The 21,703-nt window shown below is 42.1% G+C and overlaps 2 protein-coding genes across 3 annotated transcripts in view; one reads left to right on the top strand and one right to left on the bottom strand.

Moving 5' to 3' along the window:
* chchd7 (coiled-coil-helix-coiled-coil-helix domain containing 7) overlaps window positions 1-4,386 on the bottom strand; it is a 6,123-nt gene extending 1,737 nt beyond the window's left edge. Inside the window, exons 1-3 of one of the 2 annotated variants that reach the window (XM_008299582.1) lie at window positions 4,139-4,386; window positions 378-437; window positions 197-295 (exon numbers count right to left, since the gene is read on the bottom strand). In XM_008299582.1, the coding sequence (XP_008297804.1) occupies window positions 197-295; window positions 378-431 (153 nt within the window). In that variant the 5' untranslated portion in view covers window positions 432-437; window positions 4,139-4,386. The remainder of the gene's footprint in view (window positions 1-196; window positions 296-377; window positions 438-4,138) is intronic. The other variant, XM_008299583.1, reaches the window with a different exon arrangement.
* A 379-nt stretch (window positions 4,387-4,765) lies between these two features.
* Window positions 4,766-17,873, top strand: plag1 (pleiomorphic adenoma gene 1). Its single transcript, XM_008299581.1, has 4 exons — window positions 4,766-4,884; window positions 10,732-11,088; window positions 11,291-12,480; window positions 16,720-17,873. Exons 2-3 carry the CDS (start codon window positions 10,841-10,843, stop codon window positions 12,474-12,476), a joined length of 1,434 nt encoding a protein of 477 aa, XP_008297803.1. The 5' UTR covers window positions 4,766-4,884; window positions 10,732-10,840; the 3' UTR covers window positions 12,477-12,480; window positions 16,720-17,873.
* Window positions 17,874-21,703: the final 3,830 nt, after the last annotated feature.

Below are 21,703 nucleotides of genomic sequence, written 5' to 3'. Positions count from 1 at the left end.
TGAGTCCAACTGGCAGCCCTACAACTACCGGACAGCCTGCTCTACTGTCAAAACCATCCCACAAGGACCTACTGGGGGTTAAAGCCCGAGTCCCTTTGGTAGTGAGCAATCCAAAATACCATACACAGATATAACACTGTGTTTTCGTCTCTGCCAGCTTTCTCGTTTCTTTGATCCTATAAAAAAACACACTCACCCAGTATTTCCTACAGTTCTTATATCTTTGGAAATAGGCCGAACACATGCTCTTGTCGTAGTTGTAGGCGTCTAAACACTTCTGGGAGGCATCACTTTCCTGAAAAACAGAAGCAGATACGACCTTAGAACAGGGTCAGAAGCTCAGCATGTACCAGCGTGTAACGGGTCGGCACGCTCACCTCGATGCACGGGTTAATGTCCTGGTTCCGAAGTCTTCGTGCTTTTATGTCCATTTGGATCTGATGGAGAAAAGAACAGGTTCAGCTTCGGCACAGATTTTTCTCATAACCAGGCTCATGTTTTTGTCTTTGTGAGTGTGTGTGTGCACGATAAAAGGAAGTCATTCATACAGCAGAATATTCCCACAACAGCTCTGTTCAATTTAAGAATAGATTTTTAAAAGCCAGAGTCCATCAGTAGGTGATGTTTTTAAATAACAGGATCAATACAAGACACAAAACAATCATAGAAAATCCAAAATGAACAAAACGGACGTAAAACTTTGCATAAAAAACCCAAGTAAGAGACAAAAACAAGACAAAATGACTTTAAAGTGAGACCAGAGGACCACAAACTGATCCGAACAGGACACAATACTGTAAAAACTAAACGCAAAATAATTCAACTGAGATGCAAACAAACAAAACAAGACACAACTAGAGATAAAACTAGTCACGCAAGGATCAAAATCAGAAACAAAACAACCTAAAAATCATCATCAAATCATCATCAAATGAGCTGAAAAAGGCCAAAACTGAGACACATTAAAAAAAAATGCTAAATATGCTTGCAGACCCGATGTTTGAGGCCTCATGAACCTTTTTTTTTCTTCTTTTTCTTTTAAAACAAATGAATAAATGACATTGAAGCCAATCAGCCAGTCTGACCCAGAACAGGGGGACCAACAGATGAACAGTGATGGAGACAGAGCGTTTTCTTTTCTTATCGAGGCCTGATGCTGCGTGTCCACAAACTTGCATAAAGTTGAATTCAAGTTCACTTTTTTTTCTCCTTTGCCCAAATGAGGAAGCTCCAGCGTCAACTCTGGTTTAAGAGTGGCTTGATATTAGAAATGTCCAGCACTCTGCCTAAAGCCGGTCGTTTCAGCAATAAACTCTGAGGTCAGCAGTCTTCCCCATGACTGTGTGTACTGAACGATACCGAGAGATGCAGGGTGGTATTTATACTGGTTGAAAATGGAATATTCTAATATTTAGATATGATTCTTTTTGCCATATTTATTCAAACACAAAATAAAAATGCTTGAAACATTTTACTTTACGTGCAGTGAATAGATAAAATCTTCATCGCTTTCTAAAATAACTGACAGGAAAAACTTTTCATGATATTCTAATTCTTTAAGACTGAACCTCTTGACCAGTCCAACAGGATGAACATTTACTGCTTAACCCTCAGTACTTCAGTAGAAAGCAACTGGACTTCTCTTTTAGGTTCTTGAAGAAGTTCTGGGCGCCCCGGTGGCTCAACCGGATCAGATGGCGACCCATGTGCTGTAGTCCAGTCCAGTCCTTGCCCCAGGTTTATCTGTTTTTCTACACTGTCCTATCAAATGAAAGCGAAAAGCACCAACAACGTCCTCTTAAGCCCATGAAGTAGAAGCCTTCACGGACGCATCAACTCAGTGGACGGCAACGTCAAGTCCACAAGATATGGAGGAGAACCAGCAGACTGCGCTGTGCATGTTGAGGTGGAGCTACCACCAGATCCTGCACACACTGACCAACATCTGCTGTTCCATTCCCAAACCAGGGGTCATCAGAACCTGAAAGCACCGGGCTGAGGACGAACCAGCACAGAGGCCAAACAGAAGGAACACATGTTAGAAAAACTGTGGCTATCCTAACTTGGCCTTCATCAAATCCACAAAAAGATGTGAAGCCCAAAACAAGCAGCAACAAAAGGAGGAACAGCACTGATGTTCCACGTGTAGCTGCTGAGTCTTAGAAGTCCAGAGGGATTTCCTTCAAACACAAGGTACCAGTGCTCTTCAGACCCACTGGTTCACCCCAAGGATAAAACACCAAGACACAAGCAAAGCAACACTGGAGGAGGACATGGTCATAGGAGACAGCTTCACAAACACAGAAGAGCAGCTCCTCAGGACCAGACCCAGCGGTCCACCTGTATCTGGAGGGACTTTCATCTTCTGGACAAAGAGGACAGAAGGTCTGAGAGACGAGTGAAGGAAGCCGTCTACGTCACAGAAGGCTTCACCATCATCAACATCTAGAGTCGCTCCTGACAGCAGATCTTCTTTGCTGGGAGGCCAGAGTGTGGCGTGTGTGTGTGTGTGTGTGTGTGTGTGTGTGTGTGTGTGTGTGTGTGGGTTTATGTTTGTGTACATTTTAAGATGTAGAGTTTATATGTACTGCAGATCACACACTCACACTTTTAACCCACAGGCATGAACATGTGCACTCAGACAGCCTACAGATGGGACAGGATGTCATATATGAAACCTCAAAGGTGCTGAATATTCCTGCATACGAGTTACAGCAGGATGGTTTATCTGGTTTAGCAGTTTTTAGACCATCGGTGAGTTCACTCTGGTGCTTCTGGAGCCAAAACTATACAAACACATCGCTTTGAGCAGAGCTGGTCGGTTCATACGCCGCCGAGAAAGATGAAGATAAAGTTCATAAAAAGCTGTGGAGCTGATCAGGCAGCTGCTGACAACCAGCAGGACTCAGACAATGAATCCTTCAGCTTTGAAAAACAAATCTGTTCAAAGTGATCTTGTATTTTTATTCTTTTCTAGAATAATAAAAGGTAAATCAGATGGTAGAAAGTGTGAAGGAGTGATAGAAGATAAGGCGCTCATACTGTTCAAATTATCAGATGATGATTATTATTATTAGAAATAATGCATCAAAATCAAACTAATCAATAAAAACAACAACAGTGGAGTCACGTGGACAAACATTTCAAGGATTAGAATCTTAAAAATGAATGAATATTTGGTGGTTATGACCTGGACTGATACTAGATGGTAGAAAATTAGCTAACTGAAAGAGAAAAGTAATACTAATATGTAGTATTTATAGCATTTTTTATTGTTTTGATGAGGAAATGTTTGTCCTAAGTGTGTCTAACTATCGACATATCTGACTGTCAGCAAAAGAAAAAGAAGAATCTTCCACTTAGCTCATATATGGACAATACTACGTTAGTTTTTCATTAAAAAAACCTAAAAAACTAACGTGACATGATGTAAACAAACAGGCATGTACAGGATTAAAATCATACAAATATTTGGTGGTACTGATGGAGACGTGTGTTGGTTAAAAAATCAAACTCCACTAAGTTGCCAATCATATTAATATATAATATATGTACATTTTTGTCCTTCAGGATCTTTGTGTAACTTTTTAAACTTGACACCTGAGGGTTAAATGATGCGTTTTGCAAACATTACATCAAATCCTCTGTCATGCTGTGTTTCAACCTATTTTAATTATTTACATCCTCAAACAAGAAAACATTAAGACGTGTTTTACTGTAATCCTTTCCATATTATATTATATTCTATACAGTACAGCTCAACCAGCCGGGAAATAAACTAAAATCCTGACTGTCAGGTTTGATTTCTGCACTTTGTTATTAGAAAAAAATGAACTTTTAAATGAAACTGGGCTCATTATAACACATATTTATGATTTAAAGCTGTAATATTCAGGTGGCCACACCTCTTCTAAATTTCAAATGAAAGTCAGATGACAATAAAGTTTATTTTTTGGAGGTAATATCTTAATTTCTAGACACCAGTGGTCTTTTTGTTTTTTAGTTTGGGTCGCTCCTCTGTACATGTAACGCTGCTGCTGCTGCCCTTTAACCCACCAGGTTGACCTTCATTAATGTGACCAGACATTGGAGCCACTTCTGTACTTTTATGGATCTGAACACAAACGTCCGTACTTACCTTTTATTACCTTTAATCCAGCGGGAGGCTAATGACTCGTGCAACCGCCTCGTATCCACACACGTGAAGGTTATCCCGGTTAAAAACTCCCAAATAACCGGCACGATTATTGCCTCTTGCTTTGCTCAAAATGACATGTTAGGTCTACAAAACGCTAGCGAGACAGCTATAAACTACTATAAAGTACATACAGCTTCCTCAGAAGGCTACACGAGTCGCTAGCTTCACCCTTAGCCGTCATACTGAGCACAACTCTGCTGCAACAGCGCACCAGGAAAATCAGCCACACCGTCACCGATGACTGACAGCGGCGTGAGCCAATAGGAAGCCCCGAAAACTAATCACGCAGACTGACAAGCTAACGAGCCAATAGGATTTAAAGACCGACATGTTTGTCTTCCTATCTTTGCAAAATAGACAAAAATAAATAGGAGCGGTTGACAGTTTATCCAATAAGTCCGAAATGTGAGTTGTATCCAAAGGGACTGTACGTGATGCCGAAGTGAAAGCGGCGGCGCCCGATACCGATCAAAAAGCGCGAGTGGGCGGGACTTCGTGTGGGCGTGGCTAAGGCCAAGTGTGGTTGCATCGCAGCGCATACACAATGGCTGCTCGAAAGAGGAGAAAGCAAACAATTTTCAGGCCCGCCGCGTCTAGCAAAAAATATGAGAAAAAAATTATTAAAAATTCGGAAAATAGTTGAAAGTCAAGAAAAACTCAACAGAAAGGATGTTAAAGCGTCCGGGGTAAGTTTGATGTAAATTAAGGAAACGGTTACTCAGTTCTTGAATTAAAATATCGGGGTTATTTAAATTATGAGAGAGGGGTGAGCGGGGGAAAAAGTTTGTGTTAATCAGTACCCAGTTTAGAAGCACTGAGAAAACCAAGGGAGGGCACGAGTATTGTTAGTTTCCAGAAATAAATTATGTCATTGGTGATATAGTGTCACGGTGCGTGTCCACGAACATTAAAGATCTGAGGAACCCGCAGAGTAAAGGAAAGTTGAGCAAAGTTGAACACAGCCTCCTCACTTTATTTTTATTTTTTTAAATATTAACAGCGCCAGTGCGATGCGGTTCGTCGGCAACAGGCGCTCTTGAATTCACAAGTAATGTCACTTTTCCAGCCGCCTGCCTTCACACGCGTTTGTGCCTCACACACACACGCATACACACACACACACGCATACACACACACACACACACACATACACACGTACACACACACACACACTTCATCACATGTAAACACATCCTTATCGAATCAAGCATCTACGCTAGATGCCAGATGAACCGTGTGGCGGCTGCCGTGGGTTCGGACGGGTCCACTTCTGCACGCCGTGTCTGCAGGTATGGACCCACGGAGGAGAGCTCGCTGCACAGCCGCCGGACACAAAGATGAAATTGCTTGTCAATAAGGCAGCAAAATGGAGGGAGAAGTTGAGGCAAACTAATTAGGCGACGCTTCAGAGTGGTCCGCCTGCGTCCCGGCTGTTTGTTTGCTGTTTGTTTGTTTGGTTGTTTTACGCTCCACTGGTGAACATCTGCTGCGTGGGGCAGGTTGCTCTCTGCACGCTAATTCACATTTAGCTGATCTGCTCCTGTCGCTGTGCAGAAGCTCTGAGAGCTGGAGCCTCCTCCACTGCAGACCTGCTGGGGAGATGCTGTTGGTTCTGACCCGGTTCCGTATGGAGGAAGTGTGTGTCAGTGGTGGTTCAGGTCTCTGTTTGGTACCTTTAACCAGAGATAAGGTGTAGAACTGTTCTATGAGTTGGACTGAGTGAATGGATGTGAGCTGCTGTGTGAGCAGCACCAGAGCAGCTGTGACTAAATGTGAGACTTTAAATGTTGTTGAAGCTAAAAAATAAAACTGCTGCTTTTCAGGCTGCAGAAAATTAAATCTGTTTTAATGAAGATGGAGGGAGTGCATGTGAGGGTCTAACTTCATCCTCATTAGGAAGTGAAGCTTTCACAATATTCTTGACATTTGTATTAAAAATTAATGTATTCCCATTATTAGTCATGGATGTTTGTAAAACCTAAATTCGTTTGCTGTGGCCTGTTACAATCAGCTGATGCTATTTGAGGACATAATTAAGTTTTTGCTTTTGATCCTGAGCCTTCTGCTTTGCTTATTTCTGTATAAATGTTTTTTATGCGTTTACTTATTTTTGTCTGTTATTCTGCTACAACTTTCAGTTTTCGTGCGCTCTTATTTTATTTGTTTGAATCTTTAGCTCATAAAGTTAAATGTGAAAATGAAGATTATATGCAGAATATGTTGAGTGTAGTCATCACAATAATGTTCTAAGAATTCTTACAAATGGTACAACACTGACTTCTTACTGAGACAACGTTCTGAAATATGTTGTGATTATGATTTAATTAAGAGTTGGTATGAAAATGAAATCATTCAGCTTTTTGCTGAAGATATTTTTGTTGATATGTCAAAGTTGGATTTGTCAAAATTCTAACCTCTGATTATTTAGAATAAATTACTGTGAACGAAGCAGGATGAAGTGCACTGCAAAAAAGGGCAGCACAAATATAAGATATAAACACTAAATATGAGAAGAAAATTATATAAAACTAGTGAAATGATCTGTCCATGCAGCAAGTACATTTTACTTGATAACAAATCTTGAAATAGGATTTTTAATGCTGTAAAATCAGGGACTAAAAAATGAGAAAATAACTTTTAAAACAAGCCAAATTATCTGTCGTATCAAAAAATAAGATTTTAAATCTTGGCAGGTCCCAGATTACTTGCAGTGTGGTCACTGATGTACTGTGAACCATCAGCTGGTCGTGGAGTCCTCTGTCATCATCTCGTCCTTTAAAAGCCTCGTCTGACCGACCTGCAGGAATTAGTTCGAGGAAGTTTTCCTGATGATCAAGTGAATCAGGATAAATATATCAGCAATACCACAGAATCAGATGAGTGTAATTCAAACACGTGTGTTTTTTTATTTTTATTTTTTGGTATATTTAAGCCATTTAAAAAAAACAAAAATCATAAACAAAAACTTAACATAAACTTAAGATCTACGGTGTTATCCACACGTGTCTGTGTTATGAATCATGTAAATTAAATGGACAATTAATGTGTTTATTAACTCAATCCCAGCATTTTACCAGCATGCAGAACATCCTCTGCATGAGCTACCAGTACAGAATATAACCTGGTACAGAGTAACACTGAATACATCTAAACTTTAGTTTAATGTCTGTCCAGCTGTCACCGTCGCCTCTTTAACAAAACATCCTGATTCAGTGTTTTTTCATCGTTCTCAAGCAGCCATTGTTTCCCAATAACTCTACAGAAGATGAAATTCAGCTTAAAAAGAATCCGTTCACAATCAATCCATAACAGTGGACGTCATGACTCGTGCTAGTTTATTCCATAACAACTTTATTTCTTCTGACTTTCCTATAATTCAAATTGCTGCACATTAAACTCAGTGGAAGACAACGAAGCACAACTGTGAAGGAATTTCATCCAAGTATCTGATAATCAGTCTTAGACAATAAACTACTAAAGACCTGCAAATATTATTTGATTATTTAGTGATTTCATTATTAACATTTTTTCAGAAATATATGTTTAAAAATGTGGATCAGAGTTTCCTCAAATGTCTCCAAAGATCTTCAGTTTACCGTCACAGAGGAAAGAAACCAGAAAGAATTCACACTGAAGAAGCTGAAACCACAGAGTTTAGACTCAAACTGATTCATCGATTGTTGGAATATTTGATTAATTAGTTGACAACTAATCGATAAATTGATTCATCGTTGTCCCTCTAATAAGCAGCTGTGTGGTGCTGACTGGTTAAACTCACCAGAACTGGATGTTGGTCCAGTAGCTGTTGGTTCTGGTCTCTGTTGGTTCTACGTGTTCATAAACAATAATGAAAACCACTTTCCAATTAAATTCACGGTGAGCAAGCAGGTCGGTAGAGCAGCGTGCTCTGAAGTTAAGATTATTCATTTTAATATTTACCCTCATGTCTTGCCTGTCTTGGGTAGATGTGACTCCAGATGGAGATCTTGGGGTTGTTGTTTTGATCTCCGCCTCCTCTTGTTCACGTCCCACGTGTGTCCTTGGGCTGAAACCAAAGATCAGGCTGGATGGTAGCTCACAGCCATGTCTGAGTAGATAAACGAGTGTTCTGGATAAATCCAACCACTTGCTCCTGCTGTCAGACTGTAAGATCTCTGCTTTGTGTTTAACTCCTTACAACCATGTGGAGATGTTGGGATGTGTGTGTGTTGGTCACGCAGCTGCTGAAATGTCTTGATTCACTTTCTTTTTACTTATTTTATCTATCTGTGCAACATAAAGCACAAAAAACTGTTTTCTGGTTGTGTCTAGAATGCTCAGACTCTGTTGTTGAATCTAGAGAAAGCTGGTCGTCTTAATAACGCTGGAGAAGAATGTTGACGTCGTTTTTAAATGATGACCTTCCATAGTGTCTTTAATTATGTTTTCTGAAATCCATATATTAGAACGCCGTCAGGGACAATTACACTCAATCGTCAGTATTATTGGTTCCCAGCACTTAAATAAATGCATGTAAAAAATAAAATAAAATAAATCCACAGATTGAAATAAACTTCTCAAACTGCAAACATTATTTTTATTGGTTGGGTTGACGTCATAATACTGGCGATAACGTCAGCGTGATATCGTGTGTGATTTAAACTCAACCCTTCTTTGGTTGATTTCATTTTAATTTTGGTTTAATGTTTGGTGACTTAATTTAAATTTTTCAGTTCACCTCGTCTCCCTTAACGGACCTGGACAGTTTCAGTTGGTTCAGACGAGTAAATAAAAATACTGTTGATTGTAGAGATAAAGCTGATTCCCCTAACTCGGTGTGGGTGCTGGTTGAGCATAATTTTATGAAAACTGCTGCAGTAATGATCTTTATCGGCCAAACATTGAATCTTAGGGTGTTCAGTTCAGTTAAAAGTGTGTCACTGTGAAACTCCTGTTGATGCATAAGGTTCCTGTTGCTTTAATACATTAGAAGTCGATTATTTTTTGTAAAGCAGTTACAGGAAATGGAGTCACAGAGTTCTGTCAGTGAGCATTACCTGCTGCCTCGATGAAAACGTCGACCTCTTGCTGTCTTCAGGACGGCGGCTCGTCTCGTTGTCGGGTCGTGCACCGGTTCAGTTGCTGTTTCTCTTCCCGATACTGGACTTTGTCTCATAGCTTCATCTTGGTGACCACAGAATGTGAGACCAACCAGAACAACCATTAAACCTGCTGGTATTTTTTAGTAAATGGGAAACATTCAAAAAGTACTGGTACAGTTCTGTAACTATGTTAGACTGTTTAAGGAATGAGGCTGGATCAGGGTGTAAATGCACAGCAGACAGACAACAGTGTTTTTGGCTTTTTAAGAACATATCAAGGAAAAAAAAGAACTAAAACGACAATTACAGATTTCAACAAACGATTTCGGTTCATCACTACGGTTGCTCCAAACCAAAGATTCACCGTCATCATGATTTCTGTCCGCGAGTCAATCGGTTGTCACACGTTTATGATATTAGTTTAATTACCTGAGTATAGATCCTTTGGGGGGCATCAGGAAATTATTGGAGTTCCTGGACTGAGAGAGAATGTTCTGAGCAGTCTAAGGTTGTGAGCGCTGTATTGCAGAGAAATACATAACTGCAGCATGAGTCATGAGTCTTTAAAATATACATATTACAAGCACATGCACAATGTGCACCGCAGCAACACCGACAAAGGTTGTAGGCTAAATATTCTGAATGTGTTGGGAAAAAAAAGCAAGGAGCCTGAACATCTTCTTAATAAGCCTGGACACACAGTGGCCTCAGGTTGACCAGCGAGCGCTGTGGTGTCCTCCATAAGCCACCACAGACACTATATGAGCCACCAGTCAGTGTTTACTGGGCCGGTCTGGTTCTGTACCTGCCCTCTCTGTGTGTCCTGCTGCACATGGGAGCACGCTGGGTGTGTGTTATGAGACTGGACCATGAGTTTGTTCGTCTCCTTGGAGTCGTCCTTTAAAACGATCCCACGTTTTGGATTTCCTGGCCGACATATGACATTACTATCCAGCTCCTACACGGACTACAGCATGTAAAGGAGCATTTCTGTCCGTGACTGATCGAGTGATTTCACTTCCTGTGGAGTTTACGTTTTTACTACGACTAATCGACCAATCAAAACACGGTCAACTAAGACTCCTCATCAATCATCAGCTAATGTCTGGTTGACTGTTGGAGCGCCGCCCGATTCATCATCACGTTAAAGCAGAACTACTCTGAGACTGTGAGCATTCTGAAAATACCAAATGTATTTCTAGCTAATGATGGCTATTGTTTGGCTTCATTTCTGGTGTATGTGTAGCTTTAAACTCTAGTTGTGTGCTCTCAGAGCATCACGACTGCTGCACCAATGCAGTCGCCATCATCTGAACTCGTGTTGCATTGAGAACAGCCACCATTGGTAGGATCACCAGTGACAACAGGCAGCCCAGAGAAAGCCAGATTAATTCAAAAGTGTTTGTTTATTAAACCTTTCTGATGATCTCTCTGTCTCTCTGTCTCTCTCAGAGCCCTGAGTCCGGGCGGTGTTGAACACATAAAACTGGATAAAACAACTGCAACAGTCCTAGTCGGGCATCGTGCCCCCGTCAGTGTAGCTGGTCTGCCTTAGGGTGCCATGGCCACGGGAACCCAGGACCACCGTGACCACGTCCTGGAGAAAGCCAAGCTCGCACCGTTCACGGGGAGGCGCAGAAGAGCAGAAGGGAAGCCGAAGAAGAACTTCCCTTGCCAGGAGTGTCAGAAAGCTTTCAACAGTCTGGAGAAGTTGAAGGTGCACTCGTACTCACACACAGGAGAAAGACCTTACCGCTGCTCCCACCCTGACTGTACCAAGGCTTTCGTCTCCAAATACAAGCTGCTACGGTACAGACAAGCAGCAGTTCATAGCAGGCTGCCGCATGTTGCTTATCTCTTTGCACTTTTGGTAACATAGTGATGTGTAGTAATCAGAATGATGTGTTGATGCCTACTAGTTTTCAGCTCTTGTGTTTATGTGTAAAGCATGCCAACTTTAAACCTGATTGCAACAATTCTGAGTGCTCATAGAATGTATCTGTGTTCCAAGGCATATGGCAACTCACTCGCCAGAAAAAAACCACAAGTGTTCATACTGTGAGAAAATGTTCCACCGCAAGGATCACTTAAAGAATCATCTACACACTCACGACCCACACAAGGAGGCTTTCACCTGCCAGGAGTGTGGCAAGAGCTACAACACCAAGTTGGGTTTCAAACGCCACCTTGCCCTGCATGCCGCCAACAGTGGAGACCTCACCTGCCAAGTGTGCCTGCAGCCATTTCCCAGCACTGGGGTTCTGCTGGAACACCTCAAAACACATGCTGGCAAGTCCTCTGGCGGGACCAAAGAAAAAAAGCATCGCTGTGAACATTGCGAGCGACGATTTTACACCCGGAAAGATGTGCGGCGCCACATGGTGGTGCACACTGGACGCAAGGACTTCCTTTGTCAGTACTGTGCCCAGCGCTTCGGTAGGAAGGACCACCTGACACGTCACGTGAAAAAGAGCCACGCCCGGGAGCTGCTGAGAGTAAAAACAGAGCCAGCGGATTCGCTGGAGCCCATTGTCTATGACTTGGCATCTGGGAGCATCAAGGGTGAGCTCCCAGGGATGCTGACACCAAGGCCACACCAGCTCAACATGTACACAGGCCCCATCCTGGACACAGAGCCCTTCCCCACCTCCACACACCCGTTTTCTTTAAAGTATCCTCTGGGCTCCAACTATACCTCATACACGGTCTCCTCACAGGAGCGGGAGCAGAATCTTAAGGGAGACTTGGAGACCTACCTGATGGAGCTGCAGAGCAGCATGCCTTCCTCGTCCTCTGCAGCCCAAGAACCCCAACTTTCCTCCTCCAAACTTGAGTTGGTGCCTCAAGTTGGTGTGCTGGAGGAAGCAGGCGAGGAGGTGTCCCTGTCAAAAATGTCCACCTCAGTGGCAGTCACTGTGGGCGACTCTCTGGCCTCATCTTCATCTCTAATGGACTTCTCACAGCTTTTCAACTTCCTGCCACTCAATGGGCCTCCATACAATCAGGTAGGAGGTAGCGGGGGACAGGGTATCACCTTTCCACCCAATGAAGAGCCCACACCTCTTGTCCAGCTGCCCCCCCAGGCCCCTACAGGTTCAGAAGCTGCAGAGAGTCCACTTCAAGGGCTCCCCTCCTCCTTCATATCCAACCTGAGCACACCCACCACACTGCCCCGCTTCCACCAAGCTTTTCAGTGACCCAGTATGTACTGCGCTTGGCACACTTGCACTCAAACACACTGACACACACGTGGGGTTACAAATCCACACCAGCAGATAGACAACCAAACCAGACTCCAGGAATACACGTATGAAGATATTTCTAACCGTTTAATACGATAACATGACCAGACGCTAACCCTGCAGGACACACATGATGATCTGGACTGTCAGCAGCAGACAGCAACACACCTCCTCACTGCAGTCGCCCTAATCAGCTTCCTGACGGCTACTGTTGGCATAACAAGCTTTTTAATGACAAATTGGCAAGTCTCCACCGCCATAATGTTCCTAAAATAGCAGGACAATGCCTCCGTATACTCTTCCAAATTCATAGGTTCTACGTCTCCCAACTCCTGATTTCCGGAGAGAAAAGACGTCACATGAAGACGAGAGTATTGATCTTTAGTTGCATCACAAGCTGTCGTCTTCAGCCAAAGTAAAAACTACAGCAGTGTGGGCATTATTGAGCAGTGACAGTCATAGCTGTGCCAGTTTAAACATAATTTAGTCTTTTGTGCATTGGAGAACTTTCACATAAATGAATGACATCAGTAGTCAGACTGCTGTGACTTGTCTTTACTGAACCGCAGTGCTTTACAGCAGATCGGTCTCAGTGTGCAGATCTTACATGTGTATGTCGTGAAACACTTCATGATGTTGTCCCAGCTGACCTTTGTTGTTTTCTTTAGTTGCAGAAGGATTTTAAAGGACCAGCATCTCCTCTTTTCTTTTAACAGGATCAGAATCAGTTCATCAGATCAGTAGTAAACAATAGAACTAAAACACGTAGAAATAATGAGGTTCACCCAAATTATGACGAAGGTGCTGAGTAGGAAGTAAGGAGCAGGTAGTTGGTAGAACTGTTGGTCATCCCCACCCCAGATCAAATCCACTAAACACAAACCAATATGGCTGCTACGTGCCAAATATTAGTGTAGAGTGTTGAGATAACGTAAAAATGTCCATCCCACAAACCTCACCGGTGTAGACCATCAGAGAGAGTGAGCTGGCAGCAAGGGCTATCATCCCCCCTTCATGTCTCAGCACCAAACATGCAGCATCCTTTGTATCAGAGTGAACAAGTTAAAATCTGAACCATGACACACAAAAATGCAACTCTTCCCTCTGTGTGGAGCGATCTGAAAAGATCCTCGTCAGGGCTGCTCCTAGTCGGCTTTAGTTGTTCATTCAAGAATTCACAAAATTTGTTCTGATCTAGACTTTATTCTTCTTCTTGATGGGGTTTAAGTCAGGACTTTAGGGGACCAGCCGATACCCTTAATCCTAGCCTGATTTAGCTGTTTCTCTCCTATTTGTTGTTAAACACTCAACCACATCCATAACTCAACCTTCTAGCTGATGATTCATGTGGAGATAATCCTCCTCCTGCTCCTTCATTGTTCCATTAACCTTCATTGGCACTAAATCACTCCAGGCTACGATACCACCACCATCACACTGGACGGTAGGTTTGGTGTTATCGGGGTTCAGGGCATCACCTTCTCTCCTCCAAACATATTTATGGTCATTGTGGTCAAATAGTTAAGTTTTTGTTTCGGCTGGCTACAGGAGGTTCCTCCTGTAGGGCTTTTCTTCGTCTGTGTGACCAGCAGCAAACTTCAGTCGAGCTTTAAGGTGGAGGAAGGGCTTCTGTCTGGCATAGCAGCCTCTCAGCCCATGGTGATGTAAAACACGCTTGACTGTGTTCCAGCAGGTTCTAGTTCATTGCAGACTTGCTGTTTGGTGATTCTTGGTTGAGTTCTGACCATCTGTCTTTCGGCAGCAGGTTACTTGACATGTTCTTCCTGACAGTGATACTTGTTTGTCCAGTTGATTTTGGATCTGAAGCTTCTTTGACGTGGCTCCAAGTGACTGTCGTGATGGATCTGTAGTCTGACTTTCCCACTGTGGTGCTTGTGGCTGACGCTAATGAATGCATCAAATGGACCTTATTTCAATCGGCTCAGAGAAGTCAGCAGCTGGAGACAGTCGTAATCACGTAAGAAGTTCAGACGTCCTGCTACCGAGAAAGTTTGATTAAGTTGCTCTTGGAGTTGTAGCGGAAACTCAAAACTGCCGTGATAAACATACAGTCAATGTAAACTTTTATTTACGGCTGTATGTATTTTTGGAGACCTCAGAAAAGTCATTTGAGGGCTGAGAGAGAACAGTATAATTACAACATCAGACGTGTTTTTATTTACAGTTTGGACAAAAAAAACTTTGCAAAAAAGTTTTTACGCTGGTCTGAGGGGCTTCTTGATGTTTTTGGAAAAGAGTAAATGTACATAAGAGGAGATGGAAACCCATTTTTCAAACTAGTTCTGATGCGGTGAGGATTTATCTCACAAGTCACCACACTTTGAAACGAGTCCCCAACGCCGATCAAACTGCGAATAAAACACGAGTCCAGATTCACTTGATCTTAAACGATGATGCACTGCGTCCCGTTCCTCCTTTTTATACCATTTGAAACCCACATGAACGACCCACTGCGGCCGCGACGTGGGTTAAGTCTCGGAGGGTTTAGTGTTTAAGCCTCAGGGAGGATCATGGGATTGGGCCAATGTGTTGGAATAGCATGAAACCTGTGTGATACCAGCTGAAATGAAAGAATCATCAGAACCTGGGCCTTAAGAACAACTCCTCGGACCTCTTTGCATTTTTCTCTTTTAGGTTGTTTGTTTGTTTGTTTTTTGGTGACTAGCAAACAACTGCTTTTACTTTCAGCTTCTTCTACTCTGGTTGTTACAGCCGTGCATCCTGTAGACCAGACTGCAGTTTGTTAGCTCATGGAAACACGCCTCATTTTCTTTTTTTTTTTTAAACATTTCAAAAGTTTGCATCAGATCCATTTGACAGTTACATGGACACAGCTGTCATTAGCACTGTGCTGCATTATAGAGGCAAACCCACCGTTAACAATGGGATTTTGAAAAGGAAATATGAATATAAAGCGAACTGCAGCAACACCAGCAGAAGCGCTACGTTAGCCGAATGTTTCAGAAAAGCAAGTATGTGGTGGTGTTACGATGACCAGCCAGTGAGCATCCTCAGATAATGCTGCCATCAGTCCGTTGCCATCCCGCCGTCAACAATAACCCATTGCATCGGTCAAACAGTCTCTACCTGCCCTCTTTGTGTGCTGCCATTGTGGCCGTGCATGAGAGCAGAACGCCACGTTTGGAGACGTTTCCGATGAGGCCCACTGAGCTCGAAGCTCCTCCTCATTTGCATGATGTCTAGACTGTTTCATGCAAATCGGTTTCATCCCGTTTGTCTCGAAAAACTTTTGAACAAACAGAAAATAAAAGACAGATTAAAGATAAGATGCAATAAGATAAACTGCATCACTTATTGATGACCTCGGGTGTTTTCAGAAACACCTTTTAGTCGTATCAGCTCAGCTCACTCTCTTAAGGTCGACGTGTTGGTGTTGAAGTTTGTAAACCAATATTTTCTTAACTACAGTTAAATGTGTTGGGCTGAGGTTTTAGCTGCTCGGGGGTGAGGATCCTAAAACCCTGATGCCCAAGACTCACCAACAACACTACCGTAGTGCCGTGTCTAGCCGTGCACATAGTTTGGATTTGATTTGGGGGGTTCCACACCTCGCTTTACATCCAGCAGGTATGTGCTGTACGTTGAGAGGCAGAAGGTAGCGGTGGGGAGGTTGAGCTGTGTTCTCTTACAGACCTGCTGCCAGTTGGATATCAACCTTAACTGTACCAAAGTTGTCCTGCACAGAAACCGTAGAAAGGATGAATCATAATTGTCCAGTATTAGTCTTTAACGTTCTTGTCTGGTTGGAAAAACGACGTTTAAAAAACCCTGGCATGGCATCATCCAGGCATCAGATCCACAAACATAGTTAGACGTGTTCATTTAAAACGTGGCTGTCAGAGCGATCGCTGCTGACAGTGTGGAGCGTCCTCAGTCACTGGGACGTTGAATTTGTTCAATTCTAATGAAAAATTGGATGCTTTGAGCTCCCAAAATGAATTTCAGTTTGTATTCCTTCCTCTGGTGCGGTGGAGGCTAAACAAAGCCACCAGAGTGGACAGACATCTGTAGAAGGAGGTGAAGGTGTTTTCTTCATGAACTACATCTGCAACTCAGACAATTAGCATATGACATATATATTTGATCAAAAGCTCATAACACACCCTTAAACTGTTGATATTTTTTCTCTTTTTTCTTTTTTTTGCCGTTTCTGCAGCTTCCACCTCCAACCAAACCGCCAAGAGACTTCCTTCTCACGCAGCCTTGTCAGTAGGCGTTTGTTAATTGAGGGATTGAGAGTAACGATGATGCTTCGCGTTGCAGCGCCGCTCTGCCCAGCAGGTCTTGACAGCCGATGAAGTGATGTTTGCCATTGATAGGGAAGGGAATCAATGAGCAGTAGTTCCACGTTACCTCCGATACGCTGCAGACTCCTCAGTGCCTCCATCGGTCCACAAAGACACACGTTTAAAACCTTTTCCAACATCGCATGACGCCGCAAGCCTTACTGCTCGACTAAATCATATCCAAACCCAACTGGTGTCTTAAATGCAGAACTTTATCTGCTGCCGTTTAAAAATCAAAGCATAGAAATGGCTCACATACCAGCCGTGTTAAAACAGATGCACACGTGTGTTTATGACCATCGTTAGCCGCGTAACCATGACAGTAACATCCACTAGCATCACCTGTCAGTTATTATTATTATTATATATTCTGTTTGTAATTCCAACATTTTAAAGTATTTGCATGATAGAAAGATGCACTAGGATTAGTCTTTCTTTTGCCATTAAAAACATTGAGTCTTGGTTTTGAATATAAGCGTCACACCTTCAGTGACGTGTTGGAACAAACATACAGAATACATGTAATAATAATCTGACCTTTTGAAGTTCGGCATATATCTCTGTAAACAGAATAAGAGAGTAAACTACGGTTAGCACTGACGCATCGCCGACCCCTGTTACCTCCATTAACTGTGTTGTATATTTAGATTTTTTATAAATGTCGTTCTGCATTGAATGGTTAGCATCACTTATGACCTCAGATACAGGAGCGTTCCTTTTTGCAAATTGTGGGAGAAAAAGTTCTTATTTAGCAGTAAGCATCTATGAAGAGATTTAATTTTATTATTGAACAGAAAGTTTGGTTTCTCTGCTGAGGGCTGTGTAGGAAATCAGATTAACACCCAGATCACAGCGTCTGCCTTGTTCCGGTTTCTAGTTCTTATCCAGTTAATGTGTGAAGCACTGAATCCTCAAATCTGTGCTGAGAGCTGACATCAGATGTCAGATTCATCATCCTATCGACTCATCCTTTGACCTGATCCGTCTTGACTCAGATCAGAATGAAAGCTGAGGGGGAGGTCCACCTTTCTAGAGAACCTTTACGCCCACTCACGTAACACTTTATGGACTTACTGGAAACTCTATGGACAGTTTGTAAATTAATCACAATAACCAACAAACAAATCCTCCATTTTCAAAAATCCACATTGCCTCCACTTTTCACTTTCTTGCTACAACATTTTGACTCTGTGTCGTATTTATATAAAGTATGACTACAAAGCTTTTTTCACTCTTTTGTGCAAAAGAATTATGCTTCGATTTTATATATCTGCACTGAACATTAACATTTTATCCTTAAAAGGAAGTTTTAATGAATTGGAAATAGTACTAATCGGTCAGAATACCCTCCAGAACCGGCTGAGGTTCTGTTGAGCTGTATTTATCTGTGCTAAGCAGGACCACACGACTTCTAGAGACGATAGAGTCCAATAATACAGCAGCTCTGCCATAAATTCAGCTTCATCAGACGTGTATTTTCAGTTTGTGTTTGTTTTGTTTGTGTGTGAATGAATACTTGAATATCGGATGAACATTAACCGTCGACCACTACGACCTCAACATTTGACTTAAAGCACCGTATTAATACCACAGAGTCAGAATTTAGTTGCAAGAAAGTGAAAACTGTCCAACACGATGTCTGTGGAGATTCTCCAGGTCCTGGTTCTTCTCGTGGATTAATCATAGCAGCTGGACCTGCTTGAGTTCCTTGAAGACGTTCCACCTCTCATCCAAGAGGCTTCATCAGCTCTGACTGACTAGTTGGGAGTTCCAGATATCCTGAAGGAGACGTTAACTCCTGAGTTTCAGTTCACACCAAACGAACCCCGAGTCAGTCAGAGCTGATGAAGCCTCTTGGATGAGAGGTGGAACGTCTTCAAGGAACTCAAGCAGGTCCAGTTGATTAATCTACCAGAATGTTCAACATGACAATCGTAGAAAACTGCAGATCATTTGTTTATCTCGAAAATTATTCATCATTGATTGGATGATTGGAAAATATTCTCCAACTAGTTTTTAGTTTGCTGTCAGGGTTTCATGGATTTCCCCGCATCGACCCAGAGACCATCATACATTGAAAATAAAGGGACTGATGAGGCCAAAATTCCAAAGTAAAAGATCTGGAGTAGAGTGTCAGGATTTTTCATGATCCCTATAGTTTGGTGAGCTGGCGTCAAATTCCGTTTCAGTGAACCTTCAAACAACATTTGATATTTAAAGCTCATCAAATGACCAAAGTCCTGTTCACCATGAACAAACCGGGTGTTTCAAAAGCCCCACGAAGCCCGAGCAGATCTTTATTTAACGTTATTTCATCAAACTGCTGTTCACAAGGTCAAGACTGAACGTCACTATCTGGCTTCTTCTGTAAATAAAGGGTTCTTTAGCAAACCTTCCACCAACGTAACTGAAGGATGAAAACTCCCAAAGGTGATGTTAGCCGATGTATACGGTTCCATTAAGCAAGACAACGCATTTCGTCTGTTTGGAAACTCGTCCTTTATCTGAGAAACCAGACTGCACACTATCCAAAACAAAATGTGAACTGCAAGAACGGAGTCTCCTTCCAGCCCAGCAGTCAGCAGAACGTCTTAGTTACTCCACAGCATGTCCGACGCAACCCAATAGTGTTATCACTTACCTCACATACGCTCCTCGCTTTGGGCTCCAAGATTCAGACAAGAAAATGCTAAACTAGAAGTATTAAGCTCGAGTTTTTCCTTCCTGAATGACACCTGAATGGACTTGATGAGACATGAATGGAGACGACGTTTTGTTTTTTTTCTGTGTTGTGTAAAATGTAGAGTTGAATGTGTTTCAAAGCATTTATGAAAACGTGTTTGTACCGTGTGAAGGTTTGTGGTTTTACAAGAGATGTTAGCAAGCCGCTCTTTTTTTTTTTTTTTGTAATCATAGCACTTTTTGTAAATCGAATGCCTTTATTTCCTCCAATACCCTCTGTTTTAAACCTTTATTACAAAATTTATAGATGATATATTTAGCTCTTTTAGAGAACAATAACATGTAAATACAACATAAAATGTTCTATTTTTACAGGTACATTTTTGACAGTGTTTTTTCCTATCAAAGTGTCATTTTTTTTTTTTTTTTGCTTTACTTGCACAAGTGTTCTGTGTAACTCATCGAGGGGTCTATTAACAAATGATGTACTTTTAAACATAGAGTTTTGTATGCCGGGTTTTTGGGATGGCCTCTGACTATTCAGCCGCTGGTTTAGGTAAAAGCTCAGACAACGATCAGATGGACAGTTACATAGCACTTAATTCCACCATCTTGCCATGGGTTGTTTAGTATGTGTTCAGTCACTCCCGGGGTGATTCGTTTCCTCTTCTGTCCTCCTCCGATGTCAGTGTGACAGTATGAAAACATATTACTTGACTTCTTAGTGGTTTCTGTCTGAACGCTGTTGCATAAACACAAAGTTTTATCAGTTAGCCGCAATCCTAACTGGACACACGACTCCTGTATGGACTGTATGACAGAATCTAGGGATTTGATAAGGGGACATTAAAAGCAACGACTGTGGCTCAAAGCTGAAAGAATTTAAAATAAAATAAAAAGTTCTGCATTGTAGAGAGTAGTCGAGGAGATCCACGTTTAACGTCTGGGATCGGACCGAGTTCAGAACTCAAAAGCTAATCTAGACTGTCCAGGAAGAGGAAGGCAGAATGTGGGGAGACGCTCTTCGCTGAGAGGCCTTTTGCAGTTCATGTCAAACTTCTTTATAAGCTTCAGTGGTACCAGTGAACTTTGTTGAATGTGTATGTAAGAAACACTGCAATACTGCAATATATTTTGGTATTGGATCAAGCTGCTAACATACTTCTAAAGCTCCTTACGGTGCTACAGACCTCTTTTCTAGTTCTTAAGTGTATCGTTTGTACAAAGCATCCAGTTTAGCTAAACAGTTGGCATGCGTGTGTGCCTGGTTGTACTATATAGCGACATATATTTTTATTGTACTGTGACTTTTGTAGTCTTTTTACAGACTTGCCTGTAATATTATGCCTCCCCCCCCCGAGAAGCCCAGAAACGCGCCGCCTCGCGTCGTGATATTGGGAAACTGAGTCATGTTGGAAGGTTGCTCTGACGAAGACATCGGTGCTGACGCTGAGAAACAGGACGACATGACTGCGCGATGCCATTCAAAGTGAGCTGACCGGGCTCAGAAGTGAACTGCATTCCAGCTGTGTTGGTTTTGCTTCTTGTTGGATCTTACCAGTGCCATCCTGTGACAATGATAGATTGCAAATTCTCAATATTTTACTTCAAGTTTATTTTACAAACTACTGTTGTATTTTTTAAAAAGTATAGGCAAAGTAAATCACATATATATAAGTAAATATATATGTATGTGTTCATAGGTTGTGTAAAAATAAATATTAATGCTGCAACTTTTATCTGTTGTTTTTTAAAACCTTGACATCATCCAAAGAAGCAGATTATTTATTGTCTGGCAGAATAACCTGATCTGATTCACATACTTTGCTGCTATGAGAGAGGAGAGCTGCAGTCGACAACTCCAGTGTTTTTACTCAATGTAATGAAAGTTCAATAAACATAAGAGAAGGATCCAACTGCCGCTCTGTTTGGTGATTCCTTCAGATGTCTCATTCGCAGTAACTGTGTCTGTATGTTGTGCTCCTACACAAACCAGTGGGTCCATCGAGTGGTTCGATGAGCTCACACCGAGTCACTTGGTCACCAGTAACTTAACAGAACATCTGATCCATTCATAGCAGTGAGCTGTTTCTGTCCAGTTAGCTGACAATCAACAATATGAAGTGAACCAAGGGATCAGACAGTCACAGATCTGGCTGGTGCTGTCAGATT

Source organism: Stegastes partitus, unplaced genomic scaffold (assembly GCF_000690725.1).
Source record: "Stegastes partitus isolate 25-593 unplaced genomic scaffold, Stegastes_partitus-1.0.2 Scaffold1435, whole genome shotgun sequence".
Classification (NCBI taxonomy): Eukaryota; Metazoa; Chordata; class Actinopteri; family Pomacentridae; genus Stegastes; species Stegastes partitus.
This window is presented reverse-complemented; position numbering and strand designations above follow the sequence as displayed.

Excerpts from the sequence above, each read along its gene's own strand:
- plag1 (XM_008299581.1), top strand. The coding sequence starts at position 10,841 with ATGGCCACGGGAACCCAGGACCACCGTGACCACGTCCTGGAGAAAGCC. Across the intron at positions 11,089-11,290 it reads TCCAAATACAAGCTGCTACG|GCATATGGCAACTCACTCGC; the intron begins GTACAGACAAGC and ends CTGTGTTCCAAG.